Below are 18,824 nucleotides of genomic sequence, written 5' to 3' on the forward strand. Positions count from 1 at the left end.
ATTGTGAGTTCGAATCCCTTCTCCAAGATATTGTACTAAAAAAAATAGAAAAATCTATTAGATATTGAAGTAAAGACTCCGGATTAAAGGAAGGCAATTGAATGAAGTATATAAATAGAATATGATCACAAGTATTGGATTATTGGATTATTTAATAAAAAATACATATTATCTATTAGAGAAAATTTTGCCAAATTTGTCCTACGTGGCAAAAAATAATATCTCATACATCAAGATTTATTTGAGTATATAAAGAAATCAAATGTTGATGTGATTGAAGCTAGAGGGATCTGAAATGTATCAAGTAGCCAAAAAGAATGAAACAATTGAGAACTAATAATTCATTAATTTATTGAAGTTAGAGATTTGAATTAATAATTAAAGGAAAACAGTTTGGATTACGTAACTTTGTTTGGCATTATTATCCAAAATAAAATCCAATGTTCCCCCAGTGCCAACCCATACCTCAAAATGCAAACATGGTCTACGTGGCCACTGTAGAAACCGTTTATTAAATATTAAATACTTATATTATATTATTGAAAATGACTCAGATTTGACAACGAAACTTTTTGACATTTAAAGCCTTTAATGTGTTTGCCTCTAAACCACACCATTAAACCAAATCATTTGTCAATAGATCAACAGATATTCAATATAAAGACCCATTAAGGTAGTTGTTATAGCTCATAGGAGGTTGAAAGGCTTTCATGTGGATCACTTATTTAGAAGCACGTGTTTGGACTTCAATTTTAATAGGTCGAGAATGAGATGGGAAACACCATACCTATGACCAGTCTACAGATTCAGGATGTCAGAGCGTAAGCAACTTAATCAAGCGCTTTAGCTCGCCATCAACTTAGACTAAGTTTAGTAAGAATTTCACAAGAGAAAATTTCACAGATGACACTCAAAGACCCTATTTATACAAAAGTGTATCCTAATTTTAGAAAAAAAAAAGAATCTAAACTTAACAGAAATATTGTAACAAAAATGCAGAGCGCCTATAGTACTTATCATTCCTCCTAGAACAATGTTCTCTTTCAGATCTCTCATACAATCAATAAGATCTCTTGCTAAAACTCGAGCAGTTTCTTGAAAACTTGCTTCCGATATGACACCATTTCATTCAAGCGGGATCTGAAGTATCTACTTTACTAGGTAGAATGCCTTCTAATGTGGGTTATCAACTCACTCTTCGTATCGAAATGAGTTCCTTGTAAGAAAGAATTACTTCTATAAAGGAAGGGTCCATAACTTCTATTCAAGTAGTTTATGTATCTATGGACGATTTGACCAATCCTACTCTTGTCATGATAATTGCACATTTAGATGCTACTCTCATATAATATCAAGAGAATGATCTGCCAAAGGTATATTCTTTAGATTCGACATCTAACTATGCTACAACCTCGAATTGTTGGTGAAGAACATTATGAAACTGAGTAAAGAATTAAACAAACTCTTCGGTGCCAAGTATGAGAATTTTGTGCCCTAGAAAAGAGGGAAAAAAAAGAGAGAATTTTTGCATCCAAACAAAAGAAGGCATTAGTCAACTGTAGAAACCACAACATAATCTACAACAAAATAGGCTAAAATCCCGCAAGAATCTAATTTGCATACCAAATTCTTGGAGTCTTTGGCCATAAAAAAATGTTTTACAAAATAGAAAATTAATTTGGTAGTTGTTCACATTAAATTTCATCAAAATTTAGATAAAACAAAAAGGTTCTAGACTTTTAGTTGACCGTGGAATGTGACAATGTAATATATTCGATCTGGACCGTTAAATATTCTATTTGGTGGATAATTGAGATTTTGGCCGTTGATATAGATGGACATCAAATTTTATATAAAGAGGATGTTTTTTTAGAGAATTCTAGAACCCACTCCGATTAAAAGCTAAGCAATGTGATCCGCGATTAAAATTAAAATTAAAGTTGAAACATCTTGAGTATCTTTCAACCAATTAGATTGTAACTAATTTTGATCCACGCAAAAGATACTGATTTTATTATATTTTAATACGAGACAATTTTAAGAACTTTTCCTTCGAAAGAAAAAAAGGTACGGCATAAAAATGCCACTCCGATTTATAGACCAATCAACCAGAAAAGAAAGTTCCCGCTACTGGACAATAACCCCTCTGCCCTTGTTCTGGTTCAATATCAGACAAGATCCCTTTTCGTCAAACTCGTCTTTGAGTCATCGACTACTTATATATATTTGTCCCAAACATTTCCCCATGGTTAGATAATTATTGTCTAAAAGTTTACACATTAATCTAAAATTCAGGATAGTAATGCTAATTCATGTTTTAAAGAAAAAATATCTATATACTAAAATATTATTGTAAAATCATATCGTTGCTATTCATACTTAACTACATTTTTTTAGTATAACATATGGGTTAGAGATTCGAACTTACAACTTTTTGGTCTAAGATAAGAACTAAGCTATGTTCAAATTGACTCCAACTACATTATATCGTCACTTGAATTATTATTATTATATTTAGTAGGTCCCAAATTACTTCCACCCATAAATAATACAATTGAATAAATGTGACACTAATATAAAGTTTTTATAGACTATAATAATGTTGAGAAAATTTTTGGGTAAGAAGCCTATTACGTTGGCCAAAGTGAGGAATTTGAGAAGCCACATGGGCACTGCATGGTGCGTACGGCGTCGTTTTCTACCTCCATTCTTCTTCAAAACTCTCTGAAAATGATGTCCTTTGACCTATTTGTGAAGCTTTCTGGGAACCTTCCCTTCAAATTTTTTATGCCATAACTTTTTTTATTTTTAAAGATTAAATTTACTAATATTTTGCAATATGTTGTTCTTTTTAAAATATTTTATAACAATTTAAAAAATTTTGGAGTTTGTTAAGATTTTTAAAGTACATTTGAAAAGTTTATTTCAAATGAAAAAGGATATTATGTTTGAGAGAGATTTTGCTGGAAAAAAGCTTTATGGTCCCCATGGAATTTGTTTCGGTAGGTATGAGATTTTTGTTATTTTTAATGCTTTTTTAAAATAAATTTTGAAATTGGTAATTTTTTTTTCAAGATTCCAGATTTTTTGGTGATGATATATGATTTAACTTATTGACTTATACTTAAGTTGACACGAATTTATATATTTTTTAAAATATTGAAAAAATGAATGGTTTGGATGTATCCTAATAGATAATAATTTACCAAAATAGTTAAGATTTGGGAGTAAATAAGATGATCCAAAAATCAGATTTACCACACATATTTAGTATTAGGCTAAATATATGGTGTTTTTCGGCTATTTTTTAAAATTTCATTTTAAATTTTTGTTATTAGAATTTCTATTTTATTTTCAATCCATCAAAGTTCTGGTTGAAAAAAATAAAAAGTATGACCACTTTTAATGTTTTTTTTTTAAAAAATCCTTAATTAGTGGTGCCATGAGATAGACTTATTTTTCTCAATATTTTAAATGGTTATGTAAGACTAATTTATAAAGTTTGAACTATTGTTAATTATTTTTGAATGACCATGTGATCACGATCATAAAAGTATATTTTTGTTGACAACTTGACAAATGCTCCTACTATATTTATTAGCCTTTCGACGAGAATTCCCAAACATCGAAATAAAAATTCAAGTATGTAAATTTCATTATTAATTTAATTCTTTATAATTAAAAACTTGTGATAATAAATTTGTAAAAATTCATTAAACTTTTTATAATTAAATGAAAAAGTTAAAAAATCACACCAAACAAAACAATTTTGAAATCTCACCAAACAATCATTAATAATAAATATACCAATGATTACCACTTCTTCTCCCCATTGCAATAATTAATGAAATTTAATTCAATTGAAAAAAGGTTGATTTCACAGAAGCTTGGAAATAGAGACCCGTGATCTAAAATTAAAAATTAGATTGAAATGTCTTTATTATTATTATTATTATTATTTATTATTATTATTATGAATATTTAACTTTTCAAAAAGAAAATTATTATGATTATTTAATTTCTCCACTTTCTCCTTTCCCCTTACGGCTAAAGTACAACACAGCAAGAACAAAGCTGATTTGTATCAATTAATAATGTGGGTGTCATTAGCAATTTGATGTAATCTAATGTATTAAACTCCCCCAAGTGTATATTCAATATTCTTCTACACACACCCACACGTAATGATCTTAATTATTATTATATATATTTATTTTTATTATATGGTTCGCTTCACATGTTCTTTGCCAGGGTACAAACTTTCTAGACTTTGGTGTTAATTATTTCTTATACCAATTTGAATTTTATATAGGTGTATATATATAGTTTTTAACCACTAATTTGTGGCTATGTTAATTTGGATTTTGTTTACGGTGATTAAAATACTAAAAAAAAAAAAAATCGTTTGGTTCTTAATTTCAAAACATAAAAATTTCATTGTCAATTTACATCTTTACTTATCTCAATAGACATGATATGAATTTGTCTCGTTTGATGTCTAGATATATCAGACGATAAGTAGTCTCAATTATATACTCTTTACCTTCTCAAATATTTCATTCTCGAAAAAGATTGTATAGAGATGAATCTAGAACCTCATAGATGTATCTAAGAGACGATGTTTATACAAGCCCATATACAATTAAGATATATAATAGAAGAAATTTTTAAAAAAAATTGTCCCATTTTTAGTAAAAATATTAAACTATGTCAAAATATCAAATCCACCTCAAAAATAACTTTTTAAAGAATGACGGTGTTAAAAAGAATAAAATGGATTTTTTTTAAAACATAGCTTAATAGATACTATTTTTTAAATCATTGTTTTAGTATGATATCTAATAAAATTTGAAGATGAAATAATTGTTATAGTAAAAAAAATATTTACTATTAAAATTTATTAGTATTTTAATTAAAAATAATATTTTTTTTAATACAACAATTAAAAATAATATTAATACATTTTAGTCGATCTATTTATAATTAACTTAAAATAATACAGGGGTATTCTAGTACTTGTTATATGTGTAATTCCTATTTCGATTACACATGGTTTTAGTAAATAATTTCTAACTCCAATTCCATGAAATTTCTAATAAACAAACAGGATCTAAGATTAATATTTTCGATTCTCTAATATTTTCTAGCATGGTCGTGATTTAATTTAATAAGTACCGAAAAGGAGATGTATGATGTGATGTGGTGTGGTGTGATATGTTTTTTTTTTTCTTTTCTTTTTTCAGACGTGCAATATGTTGTTTTTTATATGTTTAAAATAAAATAAAAATAAAAAAGCACTTTCTTTCCCCATAACTACTTCTTCTACGGTGGGGGATTAATTTTTGGGCTCATGTATTCACGTGCTTCACATATGCTAAGGTTTTCTGTTTATTGGATTTTTGTAACCAATTATTCAACCCACCTCCTTATATTATATCATTCCTACCACTCTTCTTTTATCGGTGGAATTTACTTTCCAATTTTTATTCTCATTTTCAAATTTTCAAATTCTTCATTACATGTCATCTAATTCCTTGTTCATGATTTCAAAATCGATGGAAGAATATAATTATGCAAGGATGAAAAAAATATATTGATGTTCCTAAAATCTAAAAGAAATTTTTTAAATTTTCTTAGTTATTATGTTTTTTTAAATATTACATCACAAATAAGGAAGATCAGAATTGAATCTATAATCACTGATATTTGACCAATTGAGTGAGTTATGTTCTCTTTAGTACTTAACTTATTCTTTTACAACGGCCTAAACCCCATAACCAGATTGTAGATGATGAAAGGAATCGATTTCAGTCCAAATCGATTGAATTCCGATTTTATGAGCAAGAACTATGCCTTTTTTTAGATTCATAATTTTAATGTACTCCATTGAGCATATCAGTCTTTTAGAGACCATAATTGAGTTACTGAAGTCTTGAACAGTAATTTGTTTGTTTTAATCGAAAGATAAAAACAAAATGTGGCAAAATAGCAAATCTTATTTTTGTGAAAATTTTGATTTCTATGAGGGGTTGAATATTGAAATTAGGGATAAAATTTTAAATAAATATTTAAAAAATTGTAATTATGATTTTTTTAGTATAATTTGAGATGGGGGATTGAACTCATAATTTATTGAATGAAGATATATGTAAATTATCGTTGAGCTATGCTCGAATTGACTTGTAAATATGATTTATCGTATAAGTATGATGGTATGCATTATTTATTATTTTAAAGAAAGCTAGTGTGACTTTTCGAACTAATATAACTTTGTTTTTGATGTATGACATGAATTTTTCATTTTTTCTATATAACCTTTTAAAGATTTTAATTTGGTTTGACTCTTTAGTTAGTAACTTAGTATAAATAATATATAAAATAAATATCGAGAGGAAGGAAACCAAAACTCATTGGAAAGAGAAATTTGACTATAAATATAATGTGGGTAATACTCAATAATATTTAAGTTTCTAGATCAACCATGAAAAGAAAATGATCAAATTGAACTATTATAACATAATTTGTTAGTACAATTATTACAACAAAATTAAATCAAATAACAGAACCATCCATTTGTTATTAGTGCATTAATTAAAATAGCTTCTCACGTTGAACACCAACTAGTGAAGCTTGCTTTTTAGTTTTTTTGCTTAATTTTATTCCGATAATCTAGGACCAATATAATAAATAAAATGGTGGGCAAAAGAGAAAAATGAAAGAAAAGAAAAGAAATAGCAGTGGGAATTCCTGCGATATATCACGAAACGAGAAGTTGAAGAGATTTTGCTTTGTGGGCCTTGAACCCATCGGCTTTTGGGATATAAAAATGGGCCTTTTCCACCCACCATTACTCCCTACGCCCACACCGTTCCCTCTCTCTCTCCTCTTTCTCTCTCTTTGCTAACTGAAAAATACGAAGCAATAATTGTGAAAAAAGAAAAATGGAAACACAGCGGCGTGAGGAAATCCAAGAGGTAGAGCACAATCTGGCGGCGGCGGCGAAATCGAGGTTCCGGCGAATCTGCGTCTTCTGCGGCAGCAGCTCCGGCAAGAATCCGAGCTACCAGATTGCCGCCATTCAACTTGGCAAGCAACTGGTACTTAATTTCCTTTTTTCTTTTTCTTCAAAATTTTCAAAGAAACAGAAAGAAAACGGCGACGAAATCGGCGATTGGCCAGTAACTTTCTCTTCCAATCATATTTCGATGAACAAAACGACTGTACCGAAGAATCGGAAGTTCGATTCTGAATCGCGCTCTAACAAAATTGTGAGAAAAGAAAAACAGAGAGAAAATAGCGACGGAGTTCTCTGAACTTTCTCTTGTTCGATTCCGATCATATTTCGATAAACAACAAAAAATTAAATCGAAGAATCGGAAGTTTCATTTGGAATCGCGATCATCTGAATTCTGAATTCTAATATTGAGAAGCGAAACGCAGGTCGAAAGGAAAATTGATCTTGTTTATGGCGGAGGAAGCATTGGCCTCATGGGCTTGGTTTCTCAAGCCGTCTACGATGGCGGACGCCACGTGTTAGGGTATCATTGGCTCTCTCTTTCTTTCTCTTTCTCTCTCTTTCACTCTCTCTTTGTTTTATTCAGTTTTGGTTCTGATATTGCAGGGTGATTCCCAAGTCTCTCATGCCAAGAGAGGTAATTTTTTAAATATATTTTATTATTTTATTCCATATTTTAAATAAATTTAATAAAAATAAAAATAAAAATGTGTAATTAATTATTTAATTAATTTCAGATCACCGGCGAGTCCATCGGAGAAGTAAGAGCTGTATCTGGCATGCACCAACGCAAAGCTGAGATGGCTCGCCAAGCTGATGCATTTATTGCTTTGCCTGGTACTTCTATTTGTTCCTATTTTCAATTTAGTCCTTAAACTTTCATCTATTTATAAAAATTAAACTTCCTTGCCTCTAGTTTAAATTAATATTCTATTTACAGGTGGCTACGGCACATTGGAGGAACTATTAGAAGTCATCACTTGGGCTCAGTTGGGCATCCATGAAAAACCGGTAAAATAAAATAAAATAAATCTAATTTTTGACCCTCAACAATATTTTACCTCGAAAAAGAGTATGGAAATGAAATTAACTATTTTAATTAGTTTAAGAAATAATAATATTACAGGTGGGGTTGCTGAACGTAGATGGGTACTACAACTCACTTTTATCATTTATAGACAAAGCAGTTGACGAAGGTTTCGTGGCACCGGCTGCCCGTAGCATAATAGTTTCTGCCCAAACTGCCCATGAACTCATCTCCAAGCTAGAGGTACAATCTAATCCATAAAAAATAAAATTAAAAAAAAATACCGCCGTAAAAATTCTTCCACGTGACTCTCGGTCCCACTCAATCATGTGATCAGAGTCGTCAATTTCTATCTGTGATCAGGAGTACGTCCCGAACCATTCTGACGTGGCTCCAAAGCTGAGTTGGGAGGTGGAACAGCAGCTCGGATATGCTGCAAAGTCGGATATTGCTCGTTGACCTGATGGCGACCACGTGTATAGATTAATCACCGTAGATCAAATCTGATCAGAGGATTGATTTGTAAAATTGTTTTTGTTTTTTCGGATTAATTTGTCCAATAGGAAGCTGACTAGGTCAACACTGAATTGTGTAAGCGATTATATAATAGTATTTTTCCCACGTCGGTGATAATATTAATTAATAACTATATATAATATATTGACTGGTGAATTGTATTGATGGGTCGTTGAATGTTGCTTTCAGATTTTTTTTTCCTTTTTTTTTAATTAAAAAAAAAGAGAAGGAGAAGAGATTGATAATGATAGAGATAAGTACTGGGACATAAAGCAAAAATTAGTGGGATTTTTTATTAATTTAATATGGTTTAATAATGGTTGTTACTTGATTTGACTTGAATTTTAGTTTATTTTCTTTGGAACCCATGGAAAAGGCAAATTTCTACAAGGCAACTCTCTAGAATATTGTGTGTCTACAAGGCAAATTTCATTATTTTAATGAAAAGAATTGAAAAAAAAAAAAGAAAAAATGCATGTTAGAGCTAGAGCCTACCCTAATCCTTCCATGTGTCCGCAATTAAGTGAAAAACTTTTAGTCAATTTATATAAAATGTTTACGAGGTTTCGAGTTCGGTTTCACTGATTGTCTCGTTGGTTCAAAAACTTCATTAAAATTCTTAATGTTGCCTACCCATATCATAGGAAGGTTTACCTCAGACCCGCCTCCCTTTCTTTTAATCGATGGTCCCAATTAGCATTAGTGCCAATTAGCAGTCGATCAATAAGACGATGGAGGATAAGCTTCATCGTGGAGAGGGAAACAACCACTTTTAAGTTGTTTAAAAATACTATCCTTTATGTAAATTTATCAACACCAACATTCGTTGTTAACATCACAATCATCTTTTCTCTATGACAGGGAAAGTGATTTGCTGATGTTTCTTTATATTTTCTCTATGATAGGGAAAGTGATTTGTTGATGTTTCTTTATATTTATCTAATCTCTGTCTTAATTTTTATTCACTAATGGCAGAGGGAGAGAAAATAGATAGATCATAACCATGTACTACTTTTTACTATTCTCTTACCTGGCGTAAAAAAAAGTTTAAGAAATTATTTTAAATTGTGTGATTTAAATTTGGAGAAATAATTTTAAATTATTTATTTTGAATCATAATAATTTGAAATTAATTAAATTAAAATTTTTTGTTTGGATATATATATAATTTTTTTTGAGAAAATTGTTTGGATATTCCATGGAAAAGAAAATAATTTTTTTTATATAGATTTAGGCTTTTAATCTAAATTTATTAATTAAAAATTAAAATATGACAATGTTAAGATAAATTTTTAGTTCTTGAGTTTAAAAAACTAACACTTTTAGTTTAGTTTCTAAAAATGTAATTTAATTTCTATTTAGTCCCTAAATTTCAAAAGTGACATATTTAGTTTTAATCTAGTTCTTAATTTGTCAGTGAGATTTTAGTTTTACTTTAAATTGATCAATGAGGTTTGAGTTTGAATTATATTTTTTCCCTTAGTTGAGTTGACCATCAGTTGGCTTAATGAAATAATGATCATATGACAGCTAACATATGTTACCTAAACCTTGTTATTTAGGCAAAAGAGTGAAGAATGTCGTTGAGCTTAACTTAAAAGACTCATTAGAAACTAAATTTGAACTTCATGGACCAATTAAAAGCAAAATTCCAACTTTAAGGACCAAACGTGTCACTTTTGAAACTTCAAAGGACCAAATTGAATCTAAAACTAAATCTCAATGCTCAATGACCAAAAATGTATTTTACCCATTAAAATATCAATATTAACCAGATATTGAGATCTCAATTTTATAGATATCAATATCGATGAATATTTTGCTAATCCAAAAATTTAATAAAAGTTATTTTAATTAATAAATAACACTTTTTTACTCTCTAAATTAAATTATTAATCTTACCATTAGTATTTATATTTATGGTTGATTTGATATCTTTTGTTTTCATGTTTCATTAATATGTATATGAAATGTTGAAAATATTGATTGTGTTTGGATATTTTTTTTATATAACACGTAGGGGTGGAGGATCAAATTCACAACTTCTTGGTTGGAGTTTCTATTTGCCAATTAATGATTGTGTTTGGATTGATACGACCAAAGGCGGATAGAGTTTAATTACACTTTACCAAACTTTTTTTAGGTAGGTCCAAATTAATCAAATTTAATGCACCTTTTACAAAAAATAAAAAATAATAAAAAAAATTTAATTTATATCCAATTAAAGGATTAGAAATACATTTTAAATAACCTAATTACTTCAACCAACCAAATAATAAGCAATATTGATAAATAATAGAAATTTAATTTAAAAAATTAAAAGAGGATTAGAGAAATTTGAAAAATAATTATAGTGGTTTGGGGCCAACTACAACCTACTCTACTACTCAAGTGCCTCTTGAATATTCAACTAAAAACTCACAACTATTTTTACGGTTTAGAGTCCAACCAATACAACAATTCTTTTTTCGAGAGCAAAAAGATCATTTCATCATTTTCATTATTGATACTATGTCCACATTAATGATTTTTATATATATTTTGTCGATTTTTGCGATAATATGAAATTGTCGATTCATTCTTAAAGTCAACGTTGAAGCCTTGAACATACGAAAACATCGATATAGATATTGACATATCGACAAAATTTAATACCCTCACACCAACATCTTTTTTTAAAAGATATACAGAGGCTTAAAACTTTTGTTTAACCATCTTATCATAAATAAATTAGCAAGTCTCACTTTAATTTTGAAACCATAATCCAAAGATTTGATGCAATCAAATCACAAGAAAATGGTGTTAGTGAAGATAATTTATTTATAATGAGATGTGAAATGAAAGGAAGGCACTAAATTAAAATGTGTAATATCTTTATGCTAACTTTTCTTTGCACATAAAGAAAGGAAAAAGGGAAGGATTGAATAATTATTAGGGTTGAGATAATTTTTTGGTCCCAATAAAATGTATTTTACCCATTTGACCAAAAGCCCCACACTTAAAATTTTCCATATGGCTTTCTTACCCCTGTATGGAAACTTCCCTTCCATTTTAGAGTGGAAATTTTGGGGGAAGAGCCATTCAAAGTTTATCCTATACTCCAATTTAGTATTTTAATGGGTTTCTTTTCTCTTTTTCTCCGAGAGTCAAAAAGAAGAATGTGGCGTCCGAGTAGAGAAGAGAGATACATGAATGAACCGATACCACATTCGAAAGATCCTGAGATTATAAAAGTATGGTTAAGAAAGGTTAAAAGAAATTACAGTTTCTACCTATACTAACAATGTGCACTTTCTTTTTCGATAACTCAATTGTAAGAATTCCAAAGTTAAGCGTGCTTGACTTTGAACAATCTTCGACTAGATGACCTCTTAATTGCTCATGCTGAAAGAAGGACTCGTGACTTAGCTCTTCTAAGTAGCTCAGAACTAGAACAGTGGCACGACTGGGTCATAGGGGATGCATGAGAATGCATCTAAATGATCAAAATCTAAGATACATCATTCTACAACCTACAAAATAAATAAAAAATATCTGATAAGCTCCATTAACATTAGTGTGATATTTGCTAAAGTGATTTGACACTCAAATCATACACTAATTTCAAGAGAGTATAATAAATACTTAACCAATCAAATCTTTTATTATTATGCGTGGAATGAATACCTTAAATAAACAAAGAATTTCTTATCATATTAGAAGATGATGTGATGTACAAATTATAATAAGAGCATCACTTTTGAAAATAGAGTCATGTCGCACCCACTATTACTAAGTAGAGGTTCGTCTCTGCGAGTAACTTTATTAAAATATTGGTCCATAATAAAAATTTAGTAACACGTATGCTTAGGTAATAATTTTTTTTAATTAACCACGCTGATGCAACATTTTGAAGTGCGTTGGCAAGTTATAAATGTGTATTTAGTTAGAGTATGGTTTCAAATTGGATAGGATTAAGGTGAATATCTAACCTTAAACAAGCACACCAATCCCATTTGCATGCATCTGAATGCATTTGTTAATGATAAATTTAAGTAATCACATATAATATGTCAAAATTATGTCACTACAAGACACTAAAAAAAATCGGTTAATTAAAAAATAATGTCATATGATTATCTTTTGACCAATTGAGTTGGATAGTTTATTCATGGCTATATAATGACATAAGTTCATTCAATCAACCTGTGATATTGAACTTAAAATCAGATAGGTCTAAGTCCATCTAAAGTACGTGAAAAACTCTATAAATAAGAGATAGGTCATTCACCCATTTCAATTCATCCCAAAAAGAGGATCAAAAGCCCATGAAAAGGATCAAGAATCTACAAGAGAGATCAAGGTCGGTGAGAGTTAGATCTACAACCTAAAGATCGCCAATAAACTACAAGCAGAGACCTTAAGTCGAAGACTTTTAACCAGCTAAAAGTTGAAGACCTTCACAAGACAAAGTCGAAGACTCCAACATCTTTCTAGACTTAAGAATAAACTTATCAAACCTCCAGTCAAATTTGATAGATATTAAAATTAGGGATAAATATTATTAGGTATATTGGTACTGTTGCAAAATCAATAAAAACTATATTTAGTAAAAAAAAAAGGTGTGGGAACACATACTACCATTCTGTTGCTCAATTTTAACAACGCCAATAATTGTAACATGGAAAATAAAACTAAAATTAAAGATATATACCCCAATAACCAAAATGATATATTTAACACTTTTTTTAAGGAAAAAAACCACGACTATTTAGCGTACGATGTGACAATTGTTATATGGTCCCTCCTCTTACGTCAAACGAAGATCACAACCTCGTGGCTCTCCTCTACCACTCTAAATTATTGAAAAGATGAAGGTACGGTGGAAAGTACCAAAAACTGTCCAAGATCCCACATTGAAAAATATAAGAAACCTAACAAAAGTTTATAATATACCTTGACTACTCCTCTTCCAATCAATTAATTTTGAGATAGAACTTCATAAATATTTAAAAAAATATATTATAAATTTATTTGTATATATATTTAATTCATTCTTTTAGAAAAATATATAGAATGCAATTTTCTTTTTCTATTTTTGAAAAGATTAGCGATGTCAACATGAAGATAAGTGTTGACCAATCAACAGTAAAGTGTTGTTTTTTAAAGAGTCAGTTTTTGAGGTACGATGTGACAATAACAATGGTCCCATAATACGTGGACAACGATGAAGACGTCGTGTCATGGCTCTCGTCTTCCACAAGGAATTATTGAACGGGAGACAGGCAGGTGTCGTGGAGGGTACCAAAAGGGGATAGAGGCCAAGTCACCTTTTGGAGAAGAAAGGGACACGAGTGGAGGTAACTGTGGAAGAAGGTATAATTTAATTTCATAACATTACAATGGGACATAGGAAGAGATGTTTTTTTGTGGTTGTTGTTTTGGGAGAAAGACAATGTACTAAAAAGAGGTTCACGTGGGCATGGCTTTTGCTTACTAAACAAATGCCTTCTCTTTCTAATTTTCTTACATCAAAGAAAAAAGGAACAAAGGCAAATGCAAATATCAAAATTGAGAACAGTTTTTGGGACATCAAACTTAAAACCTTCCAAATCTCGCAGTGTTGTTTGACCATCTCTGTCGTTTTACTTCCACTTTTGGACAACCACTTGTTGATAACCTCACGTGCTTCTCACATTTTCCCATTCTTTCTTTTTCACCTTTTTTTCCCCTCCTTTTGCCCCGTCTATACTTTCTATTTTGGTTCATTATTTCATATTTTCGTTCATTTTAGGTTTTATACTTTGACAATTTAGGTTTTTATTTATAAAATTTTATACCCAATGAAAATTTATTGCTACATTTTAAGAGATGTAGCGAGTTACAAATCGTGCTAAAATTGTGATTCAAATAAATGAGATAAAAACGAAATGAAATGATCAAAATAGACGTTTAAAAGTAAAGGGACTAGAATGAACAAAGACAAAGAGTATTAGCACAAAGTCTATTTAAACCCTAAAAAGAGAGAGAGAAACTTAATCAATTGAGGTTATTAATGTTGGTTGGGTACCATTCCTAATTTTTTTGTTTCTTGTATCCTCTTTTTTAGGAAAGAAATATAGAATTCCATTGGGTAATTATTTCTTGTGTTTGGTAATAATTTTTTGCTTTTTGGCCTTTCAAATATTAAATGTACAGAAAAAAAAAGTTTTAAAATGGAATTAATGTTTTGAAAGTAAGATAGTACAATTTTGTATGTTATATCAATTTTTAATATTTATTGTGCATTTATAAGTTAAAAAATGATAAAATGATGATTTTATTTATGTATTTAGAAATATGGAAATGAGAACAAGAAAATTAAAAATTTCTGGACAGCAATTAGAAACATAAAAGTGAAATACGTTACTAAACATTTCCTAAATAGCAAAATTGACTTACTCAACTAAGTATAAAAATTGAACTTGTCCTCTTTTCGTTCTTTCCATCTATTTTTGTGTCATTTATTTGCCTCAAATCAACTAACAATTATTCAATAAATATGTCACATCATAGTTATTAGTATAAACAAAATGAATGAGACTTACATAAAATCACATTTCAAAATATGATAAATACATAATTTAGCCAATTACAAAATATGATAAATCAGAGCCACATGATAATACAGAATCATTCCCCTCTTTGAGGGAATATTTCTAAATTAGATTCCAATGGCCATCAAATACCCCCATCCACAAGCATACAAAATCTTTTGGAGGGGATGGGATTTTTTCTATGTTTATTTTGGGAAAATAAAATTGCTTTGCTGCTGTTCCATAAACCATTCAATGATTTGCAGAAATATTTCTGAAATTTATCTCTAATCAGCTGTAATGTTTAAGATAACTGATTTTTGAGCAGTCAAAACCAAGAAATCCAAGAGTTCTATAATATATATAAATAACTTTAAAATATAAGTAAAGCAGATTTCAAAGTTTTCAAAAGCAATGGTACAACGGGACTTGGATAACCTGTAAATGAAAGGATCTCGGCTCTCAGATAATAATTATGTAGTTCTGTCAATGACATCCTGTTCAAGATTCTCATTTCCAGATTTAAAAAAGTCCAACATTTCTTCTTCAACAGGATGGGTCTTTCCTACAATCACAAGGCAATGCAGAGGCGGCCCGAAATCAATGCTTCTCAGCTGCTTCATGGTGCCCGCTACTATCATCTGATCTTCGCTTCCGAGACGAGCAAATCCCACACACAGTGAGTCTTCGTTGTATACTGCAGCATAAAAGCTAATTACAAAAGCAATCCTCGTATACACAGCAAACGACATTTGGTCTTTTTTCTGCATTCTTTATGCTTTTTCTTTTTCTTTTCGATGTCCATAGTGTCAACTCCAGCAGATAATAAAAGTTTTAAGTTCTTAATTTTTAACTTACGATTTGAACCTAAGACATTGATAGGTATCTCTAAACACTCAGACACGCTTACTACCAATGAACTTCTGGGAGTGCATTCTCTATGTTGAAAAAAAGAGGTTCTCTTGATCAAGCACATAGAATCTTAAACAAACAAATAAATAAATCAGGCCATTGATGTGAATTACCAGATTGTCCTTCCATTTGCTCAACCTCCAAAAGCTGCTCGATTGCTGTGTTTATAGACATAAATCTAGGTGGTTCATACTCTTTTCTTCCCCTGAAAAATTTATGTAAAGCAGACATATACTTTTAAGTTCCTTCTATCATAGCAGAATGACTGAACTAAATAAAACAAGAGACTTCAGGGGGAAAATAAGAATACTAGAACTTGCAAAAATCGTCATAAGTTGTTATCTGAAACACAAATAAGGGGATCCGGATACGAACCTGCATAAAGACTCCAAAGACGGTTCCTTTACTCGTATATCTGACAGAATATAATGTATTAACCAGATGTGTCGATGAAATGGATATATAACAATTAAGACATTAAACAAAATTTATCTATTAGCGACGACTCAACTGATGAAAAAAACCAGTTGGGTTAAAGAATGTGTTTTTATCTCTCAACCTCACCAAAATAACAAAATCCTCAGATTCAAGAGCTGATTTACTATCAGCTTAGACAGTAAAGAACAGAATCCCACCTAATAAGCAGAGTGTGTGCAATCCAAGTCCACGGTTTCTTTGAATCTTCTCATAAAAGCTACTCGGTTTCCACGTTTCAGTAAAAAACGGTATCGAAACAGTCTCACCATAGCGGTACAGTTGCAACCCACAAATTCCAATTGCATTCATCACAGAAGCATTGTACACCACTCTGACTTCAATCCCCAAACTCTTTGCTCGAACGACCAGATCCGAATGGGTCGTAGCTCTGCCTTACGACACGGTATATAGAAGAACATAAATATTGCTCAAAAAGTAAGTCCAATGGCAAACATCTTCAGAGTAGGAAAAAAAAAAAGGCTTCCACGCAGCCCCAATTACAAGGCAATTTTAAAAACTTTCAATTATGCCATTTAACTTCAAGTTAAGATGCATGTTTAGAGTCACAAATCACAGAATTAAACAATCTAGAATGGTGAATCCGCGACAGAGAAATCGAAGCTTCAAAAGCAGAGGATAATGCAATTTTCATACCCGAAAGCGTCGCCAACAACCAAAAAGGCAACATCAGAGGTACGAGCCTTGGAGAGCATCTCATCAGCCTTCTCCTCGACCATTTCCCGATCCGCAACTGTGATGGTCTTTCCGTAGAGCTTCTCGAGCGAAGAAATTCCATCGGAAGCAAGGCCAAAGGACAAGAGAGAAGTGTAAGCTTCCATGTAAATCTTGTTGCATTTCTTCACACATTCTAAGCCTCTGAGAGTGATGTCCTTTTCGTCGCCCAATCCTAAACCTATAATGTACAGCATCGTTCTTTCTACTCTTCTTCTTCTCTTCTCGCTCTGCCTTAAACCCTAATTCTTTCCAAATCTAACCGTTCGCTAAAACCCTAGACTAACGTACGCGCCGGCGCCACTGCTTTCACGGAGCGGAACTCTTCGTATATGCTCACATCATGCTGGATTTTGCAAAAGCGGCGTCGTTTTACCTGATCGTGGGTTTTGACCCATCATGCTCTGGGCTTTGGTCCATCTACTGTAAACCAGTAAAATTTGGGATTTTTTTTTTTTTTAATAATAATGCTGAATTTGAAATTGAAATTTATTTGCAAAATATACCTCTATTCAAACTTATTCTATGAATAATGCTCAGAAAATTTTAGGTCTATCTCATGATACTTCTTAACTTCCAACTTGCGTGGCATACCAAATTTAAACAAAATTGTCACTCTACCGGTACGTTTGACTTTACTTCGTTTTAATCCGTATATTTTTAAAATGTTAGTTTTATTTCTTGTATTTTTAAAAAGTGTCAACTTTTTGTTCCTTAATTTTAATAATTTTGAACTTATTTAAAAGGTGTAAAATATTTTGTTTGTTGACTTATATATTTGTTGCAAATTTATATATATATATATATATATATATATAATACATGTTATTAAAAATATAGATACATGAGTGATAATATGAATCATTATTGAGGAAAATATCATTATCATTCACATTTAAGAATAGTTCCTTTAAGTGTGAGGAAAAGATTGCTTATGGTATGTGACAAATGACTCAAATCATATAAGCTTTGAAATTTCACTCAATATATAAATTGCTAATATTAAAATTCACCTTGTATATAAATTTTGGTATCAGATAGAACCATCTGTACATGTAAAAATAATAAAATAAATAATTGTATAGAAGAGTAATATTGAAAAGAAGTAGCAAATTACATACCAAACGTAAAAATTAAACCATTAAACTTGTAAATTTGTAAAGTTGTGTCCTATCAGGATTAAGAATTGTATAGTTCGGCTTCACATATGTAAAATCAATCTACTTATTTCACGTGAGAAGAAAGAACAAATTTACGAAGAAAAACACCCCTAAAAATTATCTCCTCTCTTTTTTTCCCTTTCGCAAAATTTTCACTATTCTTTTCTCCCTCTTCTTCTTTGTTACCAACTTTCTTACAAAAACATGGTAAACCTCTCTTTAGCACATGTCTATCACAATGTAGTACCCAACCAATAGAATTCTTGACGGTGGACATGGTCCGATTTTTACAATCGACGACTAAAAGTTCGTAGGTGTACCGGTGATAATTATATAATTTGAATGGTTGTTGAATAAAAAAAATATAGTATAGAGCAAGAGGTATTATTAGTACAGTTGAATTTCGTATAAATTTGGGGAGGTATTGGATA

At 30.5% G+C, this 18,824-nt stretch overlaps 2 protein-coding genes across 2 annotated transcripts; one reads left to right on the top strand and one right to left on the bottom strand.

Moving 5' to 3' along the window:
* The first annotated feature begins 6,834 nt into the window (after nucleotides 1-6,834).
* Nucleotides 6,835-8,723, top strand: LOC111013936 (cytokinin riboside 5'-monophosphate phosphoribohydrolase LOG7). Its single transcript, XM_022288491.2, has 7 exons — nucleotides 6,835-7,097; nucleotides 7,441-7,538; nucleotides 7,622-7,652; nucleotides 7,753-7,852; nucleotides 7,956-8,026; nucleotides 8,142-8,285; nucleotides 8,406-8,723. Exons 1-7 carry the CDS (start codon nucleotides 6,942-6,944, stop codon nucleotides 8,499-8,501), a joined length of 696 nt encoding a protein of 231 aa, XP_022144183.1. The 5' UTR covers nucleotides 6,835-6,941; the 3' UTR covers nucleotides 8,502-8,723.
* Nucleotides 8,724-15,451: 6,728 nt separating this feature from the next.
* On the bottom strand, nucleotides 15,452-17,578 carry LOC111013896 (Tetrapyrrole (Corrin/Porphyrin) Methylase). Its single transcript, XM_022288446.2, has 5 exons — nucleotides 17,156-17,578; nucleotides 16,660-16,889; nucleotides 16,400-16,439; nucleotides 16,138-16,229; nucleotides 15,452-15,809 (listed from the first exon to the last, which is right to left on the bottom strand). The coding sequence occupies exons 1-5, from the start codon at nucleotides 17,428-17,430 to the stop codon at nucleotides 15,586-15,588; spliced, it is 861 nt and encodes a 286-aa protein (XP_022144138.1). The 5' UTR covers nucleotides 17,431-17,578; the 3' UTR covers nucleotides 15,452-15,585.
* Nucleotides 17,579-18,824: the final 1,246 nt, after the last annotated feature.

Source organism: Momordica charantia, assembly GCF_013281855.1.
Source record: "Momordica charantia cultivar OHB3-1 chromosome 8 unlocalized genomic scaffold, Mcharantia_2.0 BLBB01000008.1, whole genome shotgun sequence".
In the NCBI taxonomy this organism is placed as follows: Eukaryota; Viridiplantae; Streptophyta; class Magnoliopsida; order Cucurbitales; family Cucurbitaceae; genus Momordica; species Momordica charantia.

Bases quoted from the DNA above. Each gene is read 5' to 3' on its own strand.
- LOC111013936 (XM_022288491.2), top strand. From the start codon at position 6,942: ATGGAAACACAGCGGCGTGAGGAAATCCAAGAGGTAGAGCACAATCTG. The intron at 7,539-7,621 runs GTATCATTGGCT...CTGATATTGCAG, and splicing joins GGCGGACGCCACGTGTTAGG to GGTGATTCCCAAGTCTCTCA. The intron at 7,853-7,955 runs GTACTTCTATTT...TTCTATTTACAG, and splicing joins TGCATTTATTGCTTTGCCTG to GTGGCTACGGCACATTGGAG.
- LOC111013896 (XM_022288446.2), bottom strand. From the start codon at position 17,430: ATGCTGTACATTATAGGTTTAGGATTGGGCGACGAAAAGGACATCACT. The intron at 16,230-16,399 runs GTTCGTATCCGG...TAAATTTTTCAG, and splicing joins TCTTTGGAGTCTTTATGCAG to GGGAAGAAAAGAGTATGAAC. The intron at 15,810-16,137 runs GTAATTCACATC...TTTATGCTGCAG, and splicing joins GCAAATGGAAGGACAATCTG to TATACAACGAAGACTCACTG.